This window comes from Zalophus californianus, chromosome 5 (genome assembly GCF_009762305.2).
Source record: "Zalophus californianus isolate mZalCal1 chromosome 5, mZalCal1.pri.v2, whole genome shotgun sequence".
Classification (NCBI taxonomy): Eukaryota; Metazoa; Chordata; class Mammalia; order Carnivora; family Otariidae; genus Zalophus; species Zalophus californianus.
Window position 1 is genome coordinate 61,050,203 of NC_045599.1, and position 19,567 is coordinate 61,069,769.

The following is a 19,567-nucleotide window of genomic DNA, read 5'->3' on the forward strand; positions in this document are numbered from 1 at the left end:
TTATTATGTATAGTAAATTTATGTATAGTAAATTTTGTATCATTCTGTCTCAATGACAAGACGTTCCTACTCTCAAGGAGTTTCTCATCTAATTTGGTCAAGGTATAATCTAGTGAGGAGGAGATGCAGATAAGATATCCTGTACCTAAGATAAAATTCTTACCCGTTACATGCTGTATAGCTCAGTAGCACAATTAGAGCAAATGAAGAATACTTTTTTAATTCAAATTAGATTTTTAGAAAACTGTTAAAGAGAATTAAGCATGCTAAGGTTATTCTTGGTAATTATATCACATAAATCATTAAAATTAGCAAAACTGAAAATTGTTGGTGTTAGGGAATAGATCCCTGACTATTGATTACATTTTTGTGTAATTTTCTAAAGCACTAAGTACATTCTCGTGATAGTTCTTTCTCTTGAATAATTAAATGACTTTTATTTTGGTAAACTCATGCTTGGAGTATTAACAGTTTATTTCTAATTCATAACTCTGGCCTCAATGACAAAGTAATAAAATGTTATGTATTTCCTCCATTTACCGTTTAATTTATATTAACAAAACTGAATGCCATTTTAAAGTCTCAGGGATTTGTTGCACTGAACTACATTGGGAGGCCCTCTTTATTCTTTGTGGTTTCCCATGTTCCATGAACCTGCCAAAACAGTGTTCACCTTTGGTGACTGTGATTTTCCTCAGCCCACGTGACCTGCTGCTGACACAGTACTGCTCATAAATGGGAATGAAGAGCAGTAGGTGGTGCATAGCTGAGAGTGGAGATTGGTTGGTGTTGAGCCCTGCCTCTCTTCCTTTGCTGTATGAATGTTTGAGCAGAAACTGCTGCTGCCAAGAAAAAAGTGATCTCAAACACCTCTTACCCGAACGTCTGCCCTGACTTAGTGTCTATGGAGGAACCAGTGTCTCTAGGGACGCTTATAACCAGGAACCTGCCGCTGGCCTCCACTTTGTTCTGTAGTAATCAGGCCTCCAGGGAAGGCTAAACTGGTTCACGTGACCAGCAGGAAATGGCAGCTTTCCTTTGTGCTGAGGAGGAGATACACAGGAGAGAGTGAGGAGCAAGAGTTGGAGATCTTTTCCTTCTTGGCTCTTCCAGCTTTATTTTCCTCTCTTTGTGCCTTTACCGGTAGGGATTTTCTGAGTGTATCTCCTCCAAATGCCGTGGGAGGACTTCATTTCCTGTGGCTGTAATGTCATAAAAATCCCTCTATGAAATAACTAGATATGCTGTATAAAGCATAAGACATTGTTTTCGGACATAGCTGAGCCTCTTAAATAATAATAATGATAAAGGGAAAAACTGAGGGAACAGATTAAAGAAGGGGCTGGAAATGGGAGTTGACTTTGCTGCTGCAGTTGCCACCCTAGGCCTCTGCAGACATTGGTAATCAAAAGGATCGGTTTTTAAAAAGCCTTGTGGGAAACTGGAGTGAAGGCTTTGTGTCTAAGTTAGGGAGCCTATAGTAATGTGAGACCCTCCAAGGATCATAATCTCATTAAAGAGAGGGAACAAGGAAATACATTTATCTTGGCCTAGTCTTTACAGAGGGAAAATTTGCCAAGAATTCTCAACCAAAGGCTCACCCTCACTCAGGTTTGCTATTCCAATTTGTACTGTCTGTGTAGTCTGGCAATTTCCAATTTTTGAAAGTTGTTTTGAATGGTCCCATGCCTCAGGGTTCCTAGCAGAAGCAAATGCAAATGCTCCCTGAAGGAATACACTCTCAATCCTGGCCTCCTAGGAATCCCAAAGAGAGAGCTCTACCATAAGCTCACAAAACACAATTACAAAAGATAAGTAAACAAGTAACCATGAATGTGAGCAGAAATTATAAACAGCAGAATTAGAATCCCAAGACCTTCAGATCATGGGATTATGAGGATAAATTCAAAAGTTAAAAGAAGTTAAAGTTAAATACTAAAAAGAACAAAAAATATGAGCACAAAACAAAAATGCCATCAAAGGAGAGAGTAGATTGTTTTTTTAAAAAGAACCACATACAACTTTTAGAAACAGTGGGTGGGTTACACAGGAATAAATGCAGTAACTATAATTTCTGAAGAAATTACCTGGAGTATAGCACAGAGAGACAATACGATAAAAAATATAAGAAATTGTAAGACGAAAAGAGAATTAGGTGGTCTAACATAATCGTCATCAGATTTCCAGAGGGAAATTAGAATAGGGAGAGAAGAGACTGTGTTCAAAGAGATTGTCTTTTGACAATCCTTTATTAGGATGAAAATTTCTCAGATTTCATGAATGATATGAGTCCTTAGGTTTAGGAAGCATGGTGGATCCAAAGTACATTTGAGAACAAATGAGAAATCCACGTTTCACTAAATCACACTGAAACTGTATGACACCACATCAGATGTAAAAATATTACAGAGAGCAGAGAGCAAAGAAAGATCACCTGTCATGCCCTAATTACATAACTGATTTGATTTCTAATTTCCCCACCTGTTGTCTGCTTTATTTGCTTTCTTTCAGTGATTTCTTTTGGATTTATTGAGTTTTTGTTTTGTTTTGTTTTTCATTTAATCACCCCTTTCCCTGCCCAAAGCTTTGTAGTTTATGTCTGTTCCTGTTGATTCTTACTCATCTAGTTGCTTTTTATGCTTATCTTTGTTTACTGATTATATTCTTTGGAAATTTAAGAATAATGTGAGGGCTAGGATGAAGGTGCCTTCTCTGTTTGTTTGCTTCTGCCAGGTTCTTGGTGGCACAATCATTCTGGGACCATTTTAATTCAAGTTCAGCATTTGGTATGTTTTAGTCCATCCAAATGATGCGAACCTATGCTGCAAATTCATCTTTACTGTGAGGCTAGCTCATTTTTTAGCAGATCTCTTCAGTACAAAAGTGGCTTTGACTGCTGGATTACTCCTCTGGGTTACTGTTTTCTTTTAGATTTTGGTGATTTTATTCCTTACCATTTTGTTAGTTTTTTGATACTTTTATGAACATGTTTTTATGTCTCATTTGGCTTTTTAAATTGTCCTCATTGGAATGATGGTCTGAAAGTACTGGTTCTCACCATTACCAAAAGCAAAAATCCTATCATGTGTTTTCAAAGACTCAAGTTGATGTTCTAAACTGGTGATGGAAGATCGCTGTCAGAAAATTGTTCTGTTTAATATTCCAAAAAGGGTAAATTGTTGTCTATTCCTAAAATGATGCATCCCTAGAACAGGAGTAATAAAAATCCTCAAAAGCTTGTTGGGTGATTTATAATTTGCAACAGGTACATATTCAGAATAGCTCCTTAGAATGTAATTTGTAAATAAATAAAATAATGACATTTGTGGATGACTCATAGCTCATCTCCTTACTCAAGCTATGCCTTCTTCCCCCTCCTGCCTTGCCTTATCTAATATGTCACAACTCTTGTTAACTTGACCTCCTTAATGTATCTTAAAACTATGTGCCTTTTCACCCCTCTATCCTTTACCCAGTTCAGATCATTAGCATCCCTCCCCTGGAGTCTTCCTGCCACTGTCCTCTGCCTTTCAGACGTTAGCCATGGGCTCCCATTCTCAGGGGAAAGTCCCAGCTCCTGTGTGGCCCACGTCCCTCACATGACCGTATGCTGCCTGGCTGCCTAGCCCCTGCTGTCACAGTCTCACACTTTCAGCCTCCATCTTCCCGTACATCTTCCTGTGCTAATTCCACAGTCAGTACTTTTGTAAGCACTTGGTAATTATTCATTAAATGAACCAGTGAATGATGTCTGTGACTCTAGGGAGATCCAAGTAATCATAGGCCCTCTCATGTTTCTATTAGAAAGCTGTGTAGGTAGTTAGTTGAGCCGTAGTGCATGGCCAGCATGGTAATGTCTGCATTTAATTTACTCATTTTATATTGTCTGTCTTTAGAGCCAAACTTTCAGTGAAAAGTCAGAACAAACACAAATGACTCTTTTTTTTTTTTTTAAAGATTTTACTTATTTATTTGACAGAGACACAGTGAGAGAGGGAACACAAGCAGGGGGAGTGGGAGAGGGAGAAGCAGGCTTCCCGCAGAGCAGGAAGCCCGATGTGGGGCTCGATCCCAGGACCCTGGGATCATGACCTGAGCCGAAGGCAGATGCTTAATGACTGAGCCACCCAGGCACCCCACAAACAACTCTTCAGAGCAAACCTTTCAGGGAAAAGTCAGAACAAACACCACATAAAACCACCTCTCCTCAGTAGTTTGTATTTTAGTTCCCCCCCGCCTTGCTCTCCAAGTAACCTTATGTTAGAATGATAGAGGCATCTCCACAAATAGCAACCAGCAGGTACAGACTTCACATGTCCTTACAATGGCAACAGCTGTAGTAGGGTTACGTACTGTGTTCCTGAGTGACAGCCACACACAACAGATACTGGTGTCATCGCCCAATTCATCTTCAAATGTGAAGGACTCCAGTGACACCCACTTTTAGTCCTTGGGTCTTTGGTGGTAAAGAAGAATCTTTGTCATCGAAGGACCTCAAGTCCATTGTTTTTTGTCATGGAATGAAATGACTCAGGGGCCTTCCTTTCATTTGGAATGTGTCATGCTGTAAGATCAACCATAGAACACTATAGGGCATCTTGACACAAATACTTTTACCATCATCTCGTTGACAGTGCTACTTCCTTTTTTTTTTGACAATGCTACTTCTTGTTTTGTTGACTGTCATGATTATTGAATCTCTCTTATTGATTACACCAAGATATTTTTTCTCTATTTTGGTATAATCTGACATACTGTTTTATTAGAGTTATTTGGGAAATCTTGTTACTGCTGCTAAGAACAGGATATGCAAACTTTTTAAAAAACTTGATTAGAAGTCATTTTACTAATTTGCATTCTGATCTGCAGATCGGAGATAAAAGTAGAACTATAGCTCCCCCCATGGTGAGAAGTTTGTAGTAAACAGTGTCACACACCCTTTCACTCTCTTCCTGCCTGTTCTAAACATCTGTAATGCGTTATGGGATTCTCAGTGCAGCCTACTAACCATTTCGGGTGCTCTTTCCCCCACCCTGTGCTGTTCTTTGTGGTATCTACCAAACAGATTGTATAAGCAAATAAAGATCACTGTTAACAACTAATCTGTATTGAGTACTTACTATGTACCAGGCACTGTGCTGTTTGCCATGCATTATTTCATTGCATTCTTGTAACAGCTCTGAGTTAGAGACCATTATTATTCCCATTTTATAGATGGAGAAACTAGGGCAAGACTAAATAATTGGTATATGGTAGAGGCTGGATTTTAACTGAGGTCACCTGCCCGAATTTTTAACTTCTGAGCTCCCTAACCAATGAAGGCTGGGTTAAAACGAAAATGATTCATAGTAAATATGCTTTTGCCTGTGCTGTCATTAGGCTAAAATAAAAAGTCAGTACCTTTGTATTTTTCCAGATTGCAGACCAGCTTAGCACATCCTTTTTTGTCTCTTTCTAAGAAATTTGTAGTTTTATGTCTATTTTAAAAAAAATCTTCTGGAATATTTCATAAGTATGACTTAGGCTTTTATTAACCTGTTTTGCTTTTATCTTTCCATATCTCCAACAACCTTTATAATTTTTGAGAGAGCAGCTATCTTTGTAGGCTGTCTTATACATTCACAGATGGTATTATTTTATCTGTCCTCATACCATCTGTAGCATCAACCTAGTCTGTTTCAATTGGTGTTATCCTTCATTTATGCAGGAGTGAGTTATTAAAATAAAACTTTATATTTGTATAGCATTTTGGGTAAACGTTAGGGTAAAACATTGATTTATTTTATCACAACAATCCTATGCAAAGAAAATTTAATTTTTTTTTTCACCTCATCTTGATTTACTTTATATGTAGTCTTTGGAATTGAGCTGAACTGAATTCAAGAACTACTTTTTGAACACATATTGTGATCCCAGAACTGTGGGGATGAAGAAATGATCCCTGTTCTCACTGAGCTTACAGTCCAGCAGAAAAGACAGAGAAGTAAATACAATTACAACGATTTCCACTATGGAAAGACAATAGAGGGTTGTGTGGAAAAGGGTAGCAGAGGATTAAATCTGGTCTGCTGTGTCTGAAAAGCTCTTTCAGAAGAAGGGTGAATAGGAGTTTGCCAAACAAAGTGGAGCTGGTAGGTAGCAGGAGAGAGGAAGAGAGTCTTCAAGGCAGAGTGAGCAGCAAATGAGGAGGCCCTGATATCAGAGAAGTTGGAGTGACCAAAACATGGAACCATTTCAGTCTAAGTGAAACTTACAGTGAGAGGAGGAGAATGGCAGCGGCCTGAATGGAGACTTGAGAGGTAAGCAGGGCCCAGTTGTCTTGTAGGTCAGTGGAGGAATCTGGATTTGCATCTAAGATTATTGGCAAGTCATTGATGAGCTGAAAGCAAAGGTAAGACTTGAACAGATTTGGAAGACCGCTCAGGCTACAGTGTGGAGACTGGATTGGAAAAGGGGGCAGAAGTGGATGCAGGAAAGTTAGGAGGCTCTTTTTGTAGTCTGTGTGAGAAATGATTTTTACTTAAACTAGTGTAGCAGTAGTAGAGATGGAAAGAAATGGATTGATTTAAGAGGCCACCCCACTGAGAATGGAGGGACCAGTGTGTATGTCTACAAAGCTCAGGTGTGTTTTACTGTGTCATGCTGAACCAAATGCCTGTTCTACATAGTAGAGTATGAGCCAGAGAAAAATGAAACAAAAATGAAGCCAACTTAGTATGCATGTTGTGAACAGGCATGTCCTCACAGAGTAGTTTGAAGGATACTAAAGAGAAAAGGCACTCAATTAATTGGGAAGTACTCAATTTAACAGTCATCTAGGCAGGATTCTAAGGCTTGCCCTTCACGTCAGTGTGTGTGATATCAACAGAACTTTGTTAGACAAACGTGTATTCAGTAGCTCACGTTTCCCTTTGGCCCTAAGTGTCAGTTCATTCTTTCATTTGCTTGTTTGCTCATTCTTCATGCAAAAAAACATTTACTGAGGGCTCACTATCTACTAGGTATGTTTACTTATCTCAGTCTTTAATACCACATTATGGCCATCATACCTAGTCTGGGTCTTTGGTGTTTATAGGCACTAGGTGCGCCACATCCCATTTAGGGCACATTTAGTCAATCCGGTTTCCATTTTAAGTTGACAGCCTCACCATTTCCTCTCCAGTGGCCTGCCCATCACGGTGCAGCCACTGATGAAATCCTCCTACTCTGGTCTCCCCTGTCTCCTGATGTCTTATCTTCTGTACTTTCTGTTACTGCTCCGAGTCTTTGCTCAGGCTCAGTATGCCTAATCCCACTTCAAACGGGTGATCAATTCAGCCACCAAGTCTTCCATCAAAGTAGTTGGTTGAATGAATGAATTGGTTTTTGACTGAGATGATCAGTCATTTCAGTCGGACTAGAAAACTCAGTTGCCCTTTGTAGATCTGTTTTATTAGCCAAGGAAAAACAAGCAGTTGTAGCAAATAAATCCTCAGTCTCAGTGGTTTAAATACAATAAAAGTTTATTTTTTGCTAATGTAAAGTACACCTGGTAGCAAATGTGGGAGTGATGGGTTTTCTGCTCCACTAATGGACCCAGGCTGAGAGAGTCTTCAGGTGCCTCACAAGATTGTTTGGGGCCTAACATTCAGCTGGGGAAAGAACAGATGTGAAAGATCACACAGGAGGGTTTTATGGGCCAGAGCCAGAAGTGGCTTAATCATTCCTGCTTACATTTTATTGTCTACAGCGTGGGTACATGGCCATACCTAATTGCAGAGGGAAACTGGGAAATGTGGTCTGACTGGTAAATGTGGTCTGTGTGTTTGCCCAGGAGGAATGGAAAATCTAATGAGCCAGTTTCTGCTCCACCTAGCTAATGACTTTCCTTGTATGGTACCTGCTCTTTGATGTAAATGATTGGGGTTAGGAAGGGCCAGAGGTATGGGGGAGGAGTCCCTTTATGTTTTTCTAAGTAGCTGTTGTCACAGTGCTGGGCATAAGAGTGGGAAATGTCTCTATTCTGAATTCCTAACGTATCTTAAAATTGTTACTACTCTGTTCCCACAGGGAGATAAATGCTCGACTAGATGCTGTATCTGAAGTACTCCATTCAGAATCCAGTGTGTTTGGTCAGATAGAAAATCATCTGCGTAAACTGCCTGATATAGAGAGAGGACTCTGTAGCATTTATCACAAAAAAGTAAGTGTGATAGAAATCAAATCTATTAAAACTGTTAATGTTCTGCAGCACAAGGACACCACGTATTAAAGGAAAAAATCTCAGAGCTTTATCATTGTTATTATTTTGTGAAATCTTATGGATAACATGAGAGAAGTCTTAGAACATTTAATGGCACAAATTAAAGTTATTCCAATTTTTTAGGGGCTCCTGGGTGGCTCAGTCATTAAGCGTCTGCCTTTGGCTCAGGTCGTGATCCCAGAGCCCCGCATTGGGCTCCCTGCTTGGCGGGAAGCCTGCTTCTCCCTCTTTCACTCCCCCTGCTTGTGTTCCCTCTCTCGCTGTGTCTTTCTCTGTCAGGTAAAGAAATAAAATCTTTAAAAAAATAAAAATTAAAAAAAATAAAGTTATTCCAATTTTTGCATTGTAAAAAGTAAAGTTTGCCCATTTCTGTTAACTACAGCAACACAGAGGCCCTTCTATTTTAACACAGGATATTCTCATGTTTCATCCTCAAAATGTGGGCCATCATCAAAATAGGAAATTTCTTAGACTAGCCATTTTTTTAAAAAAAGATTTATTTAATTATTAGAGAGTGTGCGCGTGCATGCACATGTGTGCACAGAGGGGTGGGGGGAGGGGCAGTGGGAGAGGGGAGAGAGAATCCCAAGCTGACTCTGTGCTAAACACAGAGCTGGGAGTGGGGCTCGAGCCCATGATCCTGAGATCATGACCTGAGCCAAAACCAAGAGTCCAACACTTAATTGACTATGCCACCCAGGCACCCCTAGACTAGCCATTTTTAAAAAAGAGATGCCTTATTTCTTTTGACCCTAGAACAACTTCTTATTTGACTTATCCAAAGGAAAAATCTGCTAATATATCTGTGGTGGTATCAATATGCAAATGAGTTTGGGTATTAAAGCAAAGTAAAAAGCATTATTTTGATTTTTAGCACTTAAGCTTTACAGTTTGTCATAACATTAACAAGAGAGGATTTTCCCATTAGGCTAGCAGCGGATTTTTTTCAACAGAAACTTTGCAAATCAGAAAGGAGTGGCATGATATACTCAAAGTGCATAATGGGAAAAATCTGCAGCCAAGAATACTCTATCCAGCAAGGCTATCGTTCAGAATAGAAGGAGAGATAGTTTCCCAGACAAACAAAAACTAAAAGGAGTTCATGACCACTAAACCAGCATTGTAAGAAATATTTAAGGGGAACTTGAGTGGAAAGAAGAGATCAAAAGTGAAGTATAAATGTAGGAAATCCAAAAGCAGTAAAAATGATTATTTCTGTAAAAAAATCAGTCAAGGAACTCACAAAAAAGGATATAAAATATAATAACATATACCTAAAACATAGGGAGGAGGGGAGAAAAGAATGGGTTCAAACTTTAACAGCCATCAACTTAATATAGACTGCTACATGCAGAAGAGGTTATATACAAACTAATGGTAACCATATATCAAAAATCACTAGTAAACTTGTAAAGCATAAAGAGAAAGAAATCTAAATGTATCACCAAAGAAAACCAGCAAAACATGAAAGAGAGAAAGAAAAGAAAGGATCAAAGAAAATCTTCAGAAACAACCACAAAACAAGTAATAAAATGGCAATAAATACATATCTATTAATAATTACTTTGAATGTAAGTGGACTAACCACTCCAATCAAAAGACGTAGAGTGACAGAATGAATAAAAAAAACAAGACCCATCTATACGCTACATTCAGCAGATTAAAAGTGAGGGGATAGAGAAACATCTACCATGCAAATGGATGTCCGAAGAAAGCCAGGGTAGCAATACTTATATTGGACAAACTGGACTTTAAAACAAAAACTGTAACAGGAGACAAAGAAGGGCACTAAATAATAAAGAGGACAATCCAACAAGAAGATATAACAATTGTAAATATGTATACACCCACATAGCACCCAAATACATAAACAGTTAATAACTGACATAGAGGAACTAATTGATAATAATACAGTAATAGATCAATGCACAGATCATCTAAACAGAAAATCAAGGAAACAGTGGCTTTGAATGACACATTGGACCAGAAGGACTTAACAGATAAATTCAGAACATTCCATCCTAAACCCAAAGAATACACATTCTTTTCAAGTGCACACAGAACCTTCTCCAGAATAGATCACATATTAGCCCACAAAGCAAACCTCAGCAAATTTGAGAAGATCAAAATCATACCATGCATCTTTTCTGACCACAACGCTATGAAACTGGGAGTCAACCACAAGAAAAAATCTGGAAAGACCACAAATATATGGAGGTTAAACAACATGCTACTAAATGATGAATGGTTGATCAACCAGGAAATAAAAGGAGAAAGGAAAAAACTACATGGAAACAAATGCACATGAAAACATGATGGTCCAAAACTTTTGGGACACCTGAAGGCAGTCATAAGAGGGAAGTTTATAGCAATACAGGCGCCTACCTCAAGAAGCAAGACAAATCTCAAACAACCTAACCTTACACCTAAAGGGCCTAGAAAAAGAACAACAAACAAAACCTAAAATCAGGAGAAGGAAGGAAATAATTAAGATCAGAGCAGAAATAAATGATATGGAAACTAAACAAACAAACAAACCAGCTCAATGAAAATAGAAGCTGGTTCTTTGAAAAAAAAAAAAAAAATTAATAAGATTGATAAACCCCTAGCCAGGTTTACCAGGAAAAAAAGGAAAGGACTCAAGTAAATAAAATCACAAATGAGAGAGGAGAAATAACAGCCAACACCACAGAAATACCAACAATCATAAGAGAATATTATAAACTATATGCCAACAAATTGGACAACCTGTAAGAAATAGATAAATTCCTAGAAACATATAAACTACCAAAACTGAAACAAGGAGAAATAGAAAACTTGAACAGACCAGTAACCAGCAAAGAAATTGATTCAGTAATCAGAACTCTCCCAAAAAAAGTCCAGGACTGGATGGCTTCATGGGTGAATTCTACTAAACATTTAAAGAAGAGTTAATGCCTAATCTTCTCAAACTATTCCAAAAAATAGAAAAGGAAGGAAAACTTCTGAATTCATTCTGTGAAGCCAGCATTACTCTGATATCAAAACCGGATAAAGACACCACTGAAAAAGTGATCTATAGGCCAATATCCCTACATAAAAACCCAACAAAATACTAGCAAACTAAATCCAACCATACATTAAAAAAAACATTCATCACGATCAAGTGTGATTTATTCCTGGGCTACAGGGGTGGTTCAGTATTCTTAAATCAACATGATATATCATATCAATAAGAGAAAGGATAAGAATCATGTGATCATTTCAATAGATGCAAAAAAAGCATTTGACAAAGTGCAACATCCATTCATGATAAAAACCTTCAACAAAGTAGGTTTAGAGGGGACGTACCTCAACATAATAAAGGGCATATATGAAAAACCTACAGCTAACATCATCCTTAATGGGGAAAAACTAAGAGTAAGATCAGGAATAAGACCAGGATGTCCACTTTCACTGCTTGTATTCACCATAGTACTGGAAGTCCTAGCCACAGCAATCAGACAAGGAAAGAAATAAAAGATATCCAGAATGGTAAAGAAGAAGTAAAACTTTCACTATTTGCAGCTGACATCATACTCCATATAGAAAACCATAAAAACTCGACCAAAAAAACTTCTAGAACTGATAAATTGAATAAAGTCCTGTGATATGAAATCAATGTACAGAAATCTGTTGCATATATATATACCAATAATGAAGCAGCAGAAAGCAAAATTAAGAAAACAATTCCATTTACAATTGCACCAAAAATAATATACCTAGAAATAAACCTAGCCAAAGAGGTGAAACACCTGTACTCTGAAAACTATAAAACACTGATGAAATGTCCGTCGGCTGATGATGAATTGGTAAAGAAGGTATGATATATATATCTACACATGCAATGAACACACACACACACACACACACACACACACACACACACACGAGTATTACTTGGCCATAAAAAAGAACAAAATCTTGTCATTTGTAATGTTGTGGATGGAGCATAGAGAATTATGCCAAATGAAAAAAGTCAGAAAAGACAAATACCATATGATTTCACTCGTGTGGAATTTAAGAAGCAAAACAAATGAGCATAGGGGGAAAAAAGAGTGAGCAAACCTTGAAAGAGATTTTTTTTTTAAGATTATATTTATTTATTTGACAGAGAGAGAGAGAGAGAGAGAGCACAAGTGGTTTGCATGGGTAGAGGAGAGGGAGAGGAGAAGCAGACTCTCCGCTGCTCAGAGAGCCTGACGTGGGACTTGGTCCCAGGACCCTGAGATCATGACCTGGGCTGAAGGCAGACACTTAACTGAGCCACCCAGGTGCCCCAGGGAGACTCTTAATTATAGAGAGCAAACTGATGGTTACCAAAGGGGAGGTGGGTGGGAGGATAGATGAAGTGGGTGATGGAGATTATGGAGTACACTTGTTGTGGTGAGTACCGGGTGTTATGTATAGGTGTTGAGTCTCTGGATTGTATACCCAAAGCTGGTAGTACACTGTATGTTTACTAGCTGGGGTTTATATTAAAGCTTTAAAAAAAAAGAGAGAGATACATTGGAATATTACAGAATGGAGTATTACTGAGCCATGAAAAGAAAGAGAGCTTGACATTTGTGACAACATGAATAGACTTAGAGGGTATAATCCTAGACGGAATAAGTCAGAGAAAGACAAATACCATATGATTTCACTTATACATGGAATCCAAAAAACAAAAATGAACAAATGGATAAGGAAAGTGTGGTGTATATATACTCAGTAGTAATCAGCCATAAAAAAAAGTATGAGATCTTGCCATTTGCAACATCAGCGGACCTAGAGGGTATTATGCTATGTGAAATAAGTCAGAGAAAAAGAAAACAAACGAATAAACAAAAAAGCAGAATCAGACATGTGACTACAGAGAACAAACTGATGGTTGCCAGAAGGAAGAAGGTGAGGGGATGGACAAAATGGATAAAAGGGAGCGGGAGCTGCCTGCTTCCTGTTAGGGAATGTGTAAGTCACGGGAATCAGAGGTACTGCATAGGGAATGCAGTCACTAATAGTGTAATGGCATTGTGACAGATGGTTGCTACCCTTCTGGTGAGCAAGCATAACGTATAGCTTTGTCAAATTGCTGTGTTCTATACCTGAAACTAATGTAACATTGTGTGTCAACTCAAATAAAACTTCAACAACAACAACAAAAACACAGATGAAAGAAATTGAAGACAACACCAAGAAATGGAAAGACATTCTGTGCTCCAGTATTTGGAAGAACAAATATTGTTAAAATGTCTATACTACCCAGAGCAATCTACAAATTTAATGGAATCCCTATCAAAATACCAACAGCTTTTTTCACAGAACTGGAACAGATAATCCTGAAATCTGTGTGGAACCTCAGAAGACCCCGAGTAGCTAAAGCAGTCTTTTTTTTTTTTTAAGATTTTATTTATTTATTTGACAGAGAGAGATACAGCGAGAGAGAGAATACAAGCAGTGGGAGAGGGAGAAGCAGGCCTCCCGCGGAGCAGGGAGCCCGATGTGGGGCTCGATCCCAGGACCCTGAGATCATGACCTGAGCTGAAGGCAGACGCTTAACGACTGAGCCACCCAGGTGCCCCAGTAGCTAAAGCAGTCTTAGAAAAAGAAAAGAAAAGCTAGAGGCATAACAATTCTGAATGTTAAGTTTTATTACAAAGCTGTAGAGTCAAAACAGTGTGGTACTGGCACAAAAAGAGACAATAGATCAATGGAACAGAATAGAAAATCCCAAAACAAACCCACAATTAAATGGTCACTGAACCTTCAACAAAGGAGGAAAGACTATCCATTGGGAAAAAGGCAGTCTTGGAGTGCCGGGGTGGCACAGTTGGATAAGCGTCCAAGTCTTGGTTTCGGCTCAGGTGATGATCTCATGGGTCCTGAGATCGAGCCCTGCGTTGTCAGGCTCTGCACTTGGTGGGGTGCTTGAAGATTCTCTCTGTGCCCCTCCCCCCACTTTCTCTCTCTCTCTCTCTCTCTCTCAAATAAATAAATCTTTAAAAAAAAAAGACTCTCTTCAACAAATGGTGTTGAGGAAACTGGACAGCAACATGCAGAATAATGAAACTGGGGGCACCTGGGTGTCTTAGTCAGTTAGATGTCCGACTCTTGATTTTGGCTCAGGTCATGATCTCAGGGTTGTGAGATTGAGCCCCGGATTGGGCTCTTTGCTCAGTGAAGAGTTTGCTTAAGATTCTGTCCCTCTCCTGCTGCCCCCCCCCCACTTACACACATCCTCTCTCTCTGTCTCAAAATAGATAAATCTTAAAGAATGAAATCGGACCACTTTCTTACAGCATACACAAAAATAAATTCAAAATGGATTAAAGACCTAATGTGAGACCTGAAGCCATAAAAATCCTAGAAGAGAACACAGGCAATAACTTTTTTGACATTAGCTGTAGCAACTTCTCTCTAGATAATGTCTCCTGAGGCAAGGGAAATAAAAGCAAAAATAAATGAGTCGGACTACATCAAAATAAAAAGCTGCACAGTGAAGGAGATAGTCAACAAAACTAAAAGGCAGCCTATGAAATGGGAGAAGATATTTTTAAATGATATATCCAATAAAGGGTTAGTATTCAAAATATGTAAAGAACTTATATAGCTCAACACCTAAAAACCAAGTAATCCAATTAAAAATGGAGCACTGGGCGTTATATGCAAACAATGAATCAGGAACACTATATCAAAAACTAATGATGTTGGGGTGCCTGGGTGGCTCAGTTGGTTAAGCGACTGCCTTCAGCTCAGGTCATGATCCTGGAGTCCTGAGATCGAGTCCCACATCAGGCTCCCTGCTCAGCAGGGAGTGTGCTTCTCCCTCTGACCCTCCCTCCTCTCTTGTGCTCTCTCTCTCATTCTCTCTCTTTCAAATAAATAAATAAAATATTTTTAAAAAAACCCAAAAAACTAATGATGTAATATATGGTGATTAACATAACATAATAAAATTAAATTTAAAAAAATGGGCAGAAGACATGCACAGACATTTCTCCAAAGAAGACATCCAGATGGCTAATAGACACATGAAAAGATGCTCATCATCACTTATCAGGGGAATACAAATCAAAACTACAATGAGGTATCACCTCACACCTATGAGAATGGATAAAATCAACAATATAAGAAACAACAGGTATTGGCAAGGATGTGGAGAAAAAGGAATTCTCTTGCACTTGTGGAGGGAATGCAAAGTGATGCAGCCATTGTGAAAAACAGTATGGGGGCTCCTCAAAAAGTCAAAAGTACCCTACGATCCAGCAATTGTACTACTGGGTATTTACCCAAAGAATACAAGAATGCTAATTCAAAGGGGTACATGCACCCTTATGTTTATTGCAGCATTATTTACAATAGCCAAATTACGGAAGCACCCCAGGTGTCTGTCGATGGGTGAATAGATAAAGAAAAGGTGGTATAAAAAAGAATGAAATCTTATTTGCTATGACATGGATGAAGCTAGAGATTATAATGCTAAGTGAAATAAGTGAGACAAATACCATATGATTTCACTCATGTGGAATTTAAGAAACAAAACAAACGAGCAAAGGGAAAAATAAAGAGAGACACAGATCAAGAAACAGACTCTTAACTATACAGAACAAACTGATGGTTACCAGAGGGGAGGTGGGCGGGGGGATGGGTGAAATAGATGATGGGGATTCGGGAGTAAACTTGTCATGATGAGCACTGGGTGATGTGTGGAATTGTTAAATCATGATATTGTACACCTGAAACTAACGTGACACTCTGTTAAGTATACTGGCATTAAAGTAAAAACTTAATTAAAAGTAAATAAATTAATTAATGCCAATTAAATGAAAAAACCCGAGAGATTTTTCACACAGAAATAATTTATCTTCAAAATATGCTTAGAATTAATGAAAATCAATTAAGTATATTTATAATTGTTGATTAACTTTCTGTAGTGTTTTACCTATTGCGGGAGTCATTCACATACGTTAGACCCTTTGTCCCTTGTAAAAACTTTATGAAATTGAGAAGATAAACTGTGTTTCTCACCTTCTTACAAAGGGACACTATGTATACTGCTATCTCTATATAATGCTATCAAAGCTTGCATTACCTTGGATAAAATGATGATGCTGAGAAGAGAGTAGTTTGTTAGGGACAGAATTAGTATTTAAACCAGGGTCCTTGACTGGGTTTTTAGTGGGTACACTTTGGACGTAACCATTTTTGATGTAGTAGTTTTGACTACCATTGCATTTTTTTCCTGGTTATCCTGACATAAGCCATCTTTATTTTCTGCCCAAATGTAAATCCCTGCCAATGTAATAATTTTATTGTAGAACAATTTTTATGTGCCCACATTTTAGTTGTGACCAATTTTTCATTAGTCTTTACTTTTTTTAGTCCTTTCCCCCACAAAGTTTTACTGGAACAATAAGTACTGCTTCTGAGAATACTTGCAGTGCCCGAGAGGACTTATGTAACTGCTCCATATGCTTCAGCTAAATTTGAAAACAAAGAACAAGCCAGAATTGGGAAATACTCATCCCTCGGGAAGAATGCATGGGTGGGTTAGGGGGTCATTGGAGTCTTTCGTACCATGAGTCGGTGCCCTTGTGGTGGTGTTTTGCTGGCAGTAACAGAGGTTGTCCTGATAACTGTACTGCCCCCTTGCCTGCGGTTGCAGTTACCTGCCATCAACAGCAGTCTAGAAGCAGGTGGTCACCTTCTGATATACTGTCAGAAGGTCAGTAATAGCCTAACTCCATGTCACAGTGCCTATGACATTCACCTCACTTCATCTCATCAGTAGGCATTTTATCATCTCATATCATCATCATAAGAAGGGTAAGTACAGTATAACATATTTTGACAGGGAAAGAGAAGGAGCACATTCATAGAACTTTTATTACAGTATATTGTTATAATTGTTCTACTTGATTATTAGTTATTGTGCACCTCTTACTAGTGCACTTAGTTTATCAATTAAACTTTATCATAGGTATACGTGTATAGGAAAAAACAGTACATATGGGGTTAGGTACTATCTGGGGTTTCAGATATCCATATGGGGTCTTAGAACATATCCCCCATAGATAAGGGGGGACTAATGTAGTCGAAAGTGTTATGGTTGACATTTTTGAGGTTACAGAGTGGATGTCAAACCATTTGTTAGGTTGTATCATTGGTCCGGTGCCTGACAATCAGTGCATATTACCCTTCATCAAGCAATAGGTCTCCAAGCACCTTGTCTTCACTGCTTGAAAGGATTCACTGACAGTCGTTAAAGATTTCTCTCTTTCTCAAGAAAAAATAGGGACAAAGCTGAGAAAATTATTAATTGCTAACTAAAAGAGCCGAGTCAAAGTATCCATGGCATCAAGGCAGAAGCATCTTTCCATGGTGCTGTGATTTGTTGTGCTTTGCTTCCCTTTAAACTTTACTTTGATGTTTTCAATTCATAAGGTTTGTGTATTTACAAAAGTTTTAAAACTCTGGTAAAAGAATCTAATTCTTTTTTGAAAATTGAGATATAATTGACATATAGCCTTGTATTTCAGATGTACACATAATCAATGGTTTGATATACGTATATATTGAGAAATAATCACAGTAGGTCTAACTAACGTTCATCACCACACATAGTTACAAAGCCTTCTTTTTCTTATGATGAGAACTTTTAAGATTTACTCTCTTAGCAGTGTTCAGACATGCAGTGCAGTATTATTAACTATAGTTACCATGCTATACATTACATCTCCAGGACTTCTTTTATAATTGGAAGTTTGCACCTTTTGATCATCTTCACCCATTTCATCCATTTGCCCTCCATGGCCCACCTCTGGCAACCACAAATCTATTCTCTGCATCTATGGGTTTGCCTTTTTTTTTTTTTTTTTTTAGATTTTACATAGTAAATTAAAATTATATGGTATAGGAATCGGATTCATTTTAAAAAGTAACCAAGAATGACTTTTGTTTTAGAGTTTTCAAACTGTACTTTAGTGAAGGAACTTATGACTTACTTAGAGGTTGTTCCTTATTGCTGTTTTAATGTTTACACAAGTGTGCCTAAAGATTGATTTGAAAAGTGAGGATTAGAAATGACTTGGTAACAGACCAACTTTAGGAAATCAAAAAATGCGGTTCAACCAAATTTTTTTAGATTAGTTTGCTGGGCTCTTGGAACACACCACCAAACACATGTCTGTTCTTATCATTAGATTACTCTAAAATAAGCTTCTGCTGTATGCACCAAATGGTGGAGTGATATCCTGGGTACTGACTGTGCCAATTATGTAAAATTCATAAAATGGTTAGGAACACTATTTGGTTATTGTGGAAGTGGTAAGCCTAGGCCATATGGCTGTGTGAAAGTGCATGGAATAGTCACAAATTGGTATTTTTCATGTCGATAATAATAGAATATACCAAGAAGGCCGACCCTGAAATGAAACAAAACTTTCTTGATTAGTAAAAGTATTTACTAAAATATATATAAATAAATAATATATATATATACACACACACAATTAGTATCTTTATAGTAAAACTTCAAATTCAAATCTTAGAGAACAGTGTTAGTCTTAGAAACTCTACTAACTTTGCTCAAGAAACTGTTTTGTAAGAAGAATGATACATAACTGCTAAGATTGGTGAATACATTTAAAGGATTATAGCACTTATGTAAAATGTTAGAGGAGAGTGTTTCCAGAATTTTGTAGGCGAGAATAATTTCTTGGCCAGACTGGTATAAGCCTAAAGCCACGTTCTCAGTATGGAACTTAGGCTGGAGTTCTTCCAGTCCCATGATGACCCTTTTCCACACTTAGGGATGTGTTCTAATGCTCTTCCACAGAGAAATTGCTGCTGGAGATGGGATTTGAACATGAGTGACCTCCAGGAGCTCACTACTTCACCCTTCTCTTCAGCTTTCTGGCAGCTCTGTTGAGTTATTTTGCTTAAGAAACTTGAAAACAACGTGCCTTGGGGCACATAAAACTTGATTGCAAAGCACTTCATTTCGCTTTGGCTGCTGTTGCTGACTTAAATTTTATATCTGAAGATGAAAAATCATCCTCAAATTACAATCATTATAAGAGATTGGTTATTCAAAAATTGTATTGAAATGTTTACTTTTAGTTTCACTTTGTTAGAATGTATCTATTTAATAATTAACTATTGACTGTTGGCCAAAAACCTTCTAGGCTCCACATTACAAAAATCCAGCCTCTATATTTATCTTTGGCCTCTCTGTGAAGAGATACTTTATGAGACACTTTAGATTCAGGCTTTTACTCAGTTTGGCCTAACTTCTTATTTTTTTGCATAATTTACTTCATTCCT

The 19,567-nt window shown here is 37.9% G+C and overlaps 1 protein-coding gene across 1 annotated transcript in view; it reads left to right on the forward strand.

Annotated features, from left to right (window-relative positions):
- The window catches only part of MSH3 (mutS homolog 3), a 190,470-nt gene that overhangs the window by 86,084 nt on the left and 84,819 nt on the right, over positions 1–19,567 (forward strand). The window contains 1 exon segment of the mRNA XM_027606118.2: positions 8,050–8,182. Coding sequence (XP_027461919.2) covers positions 8,050–8,182 — 133 coding nt within the window.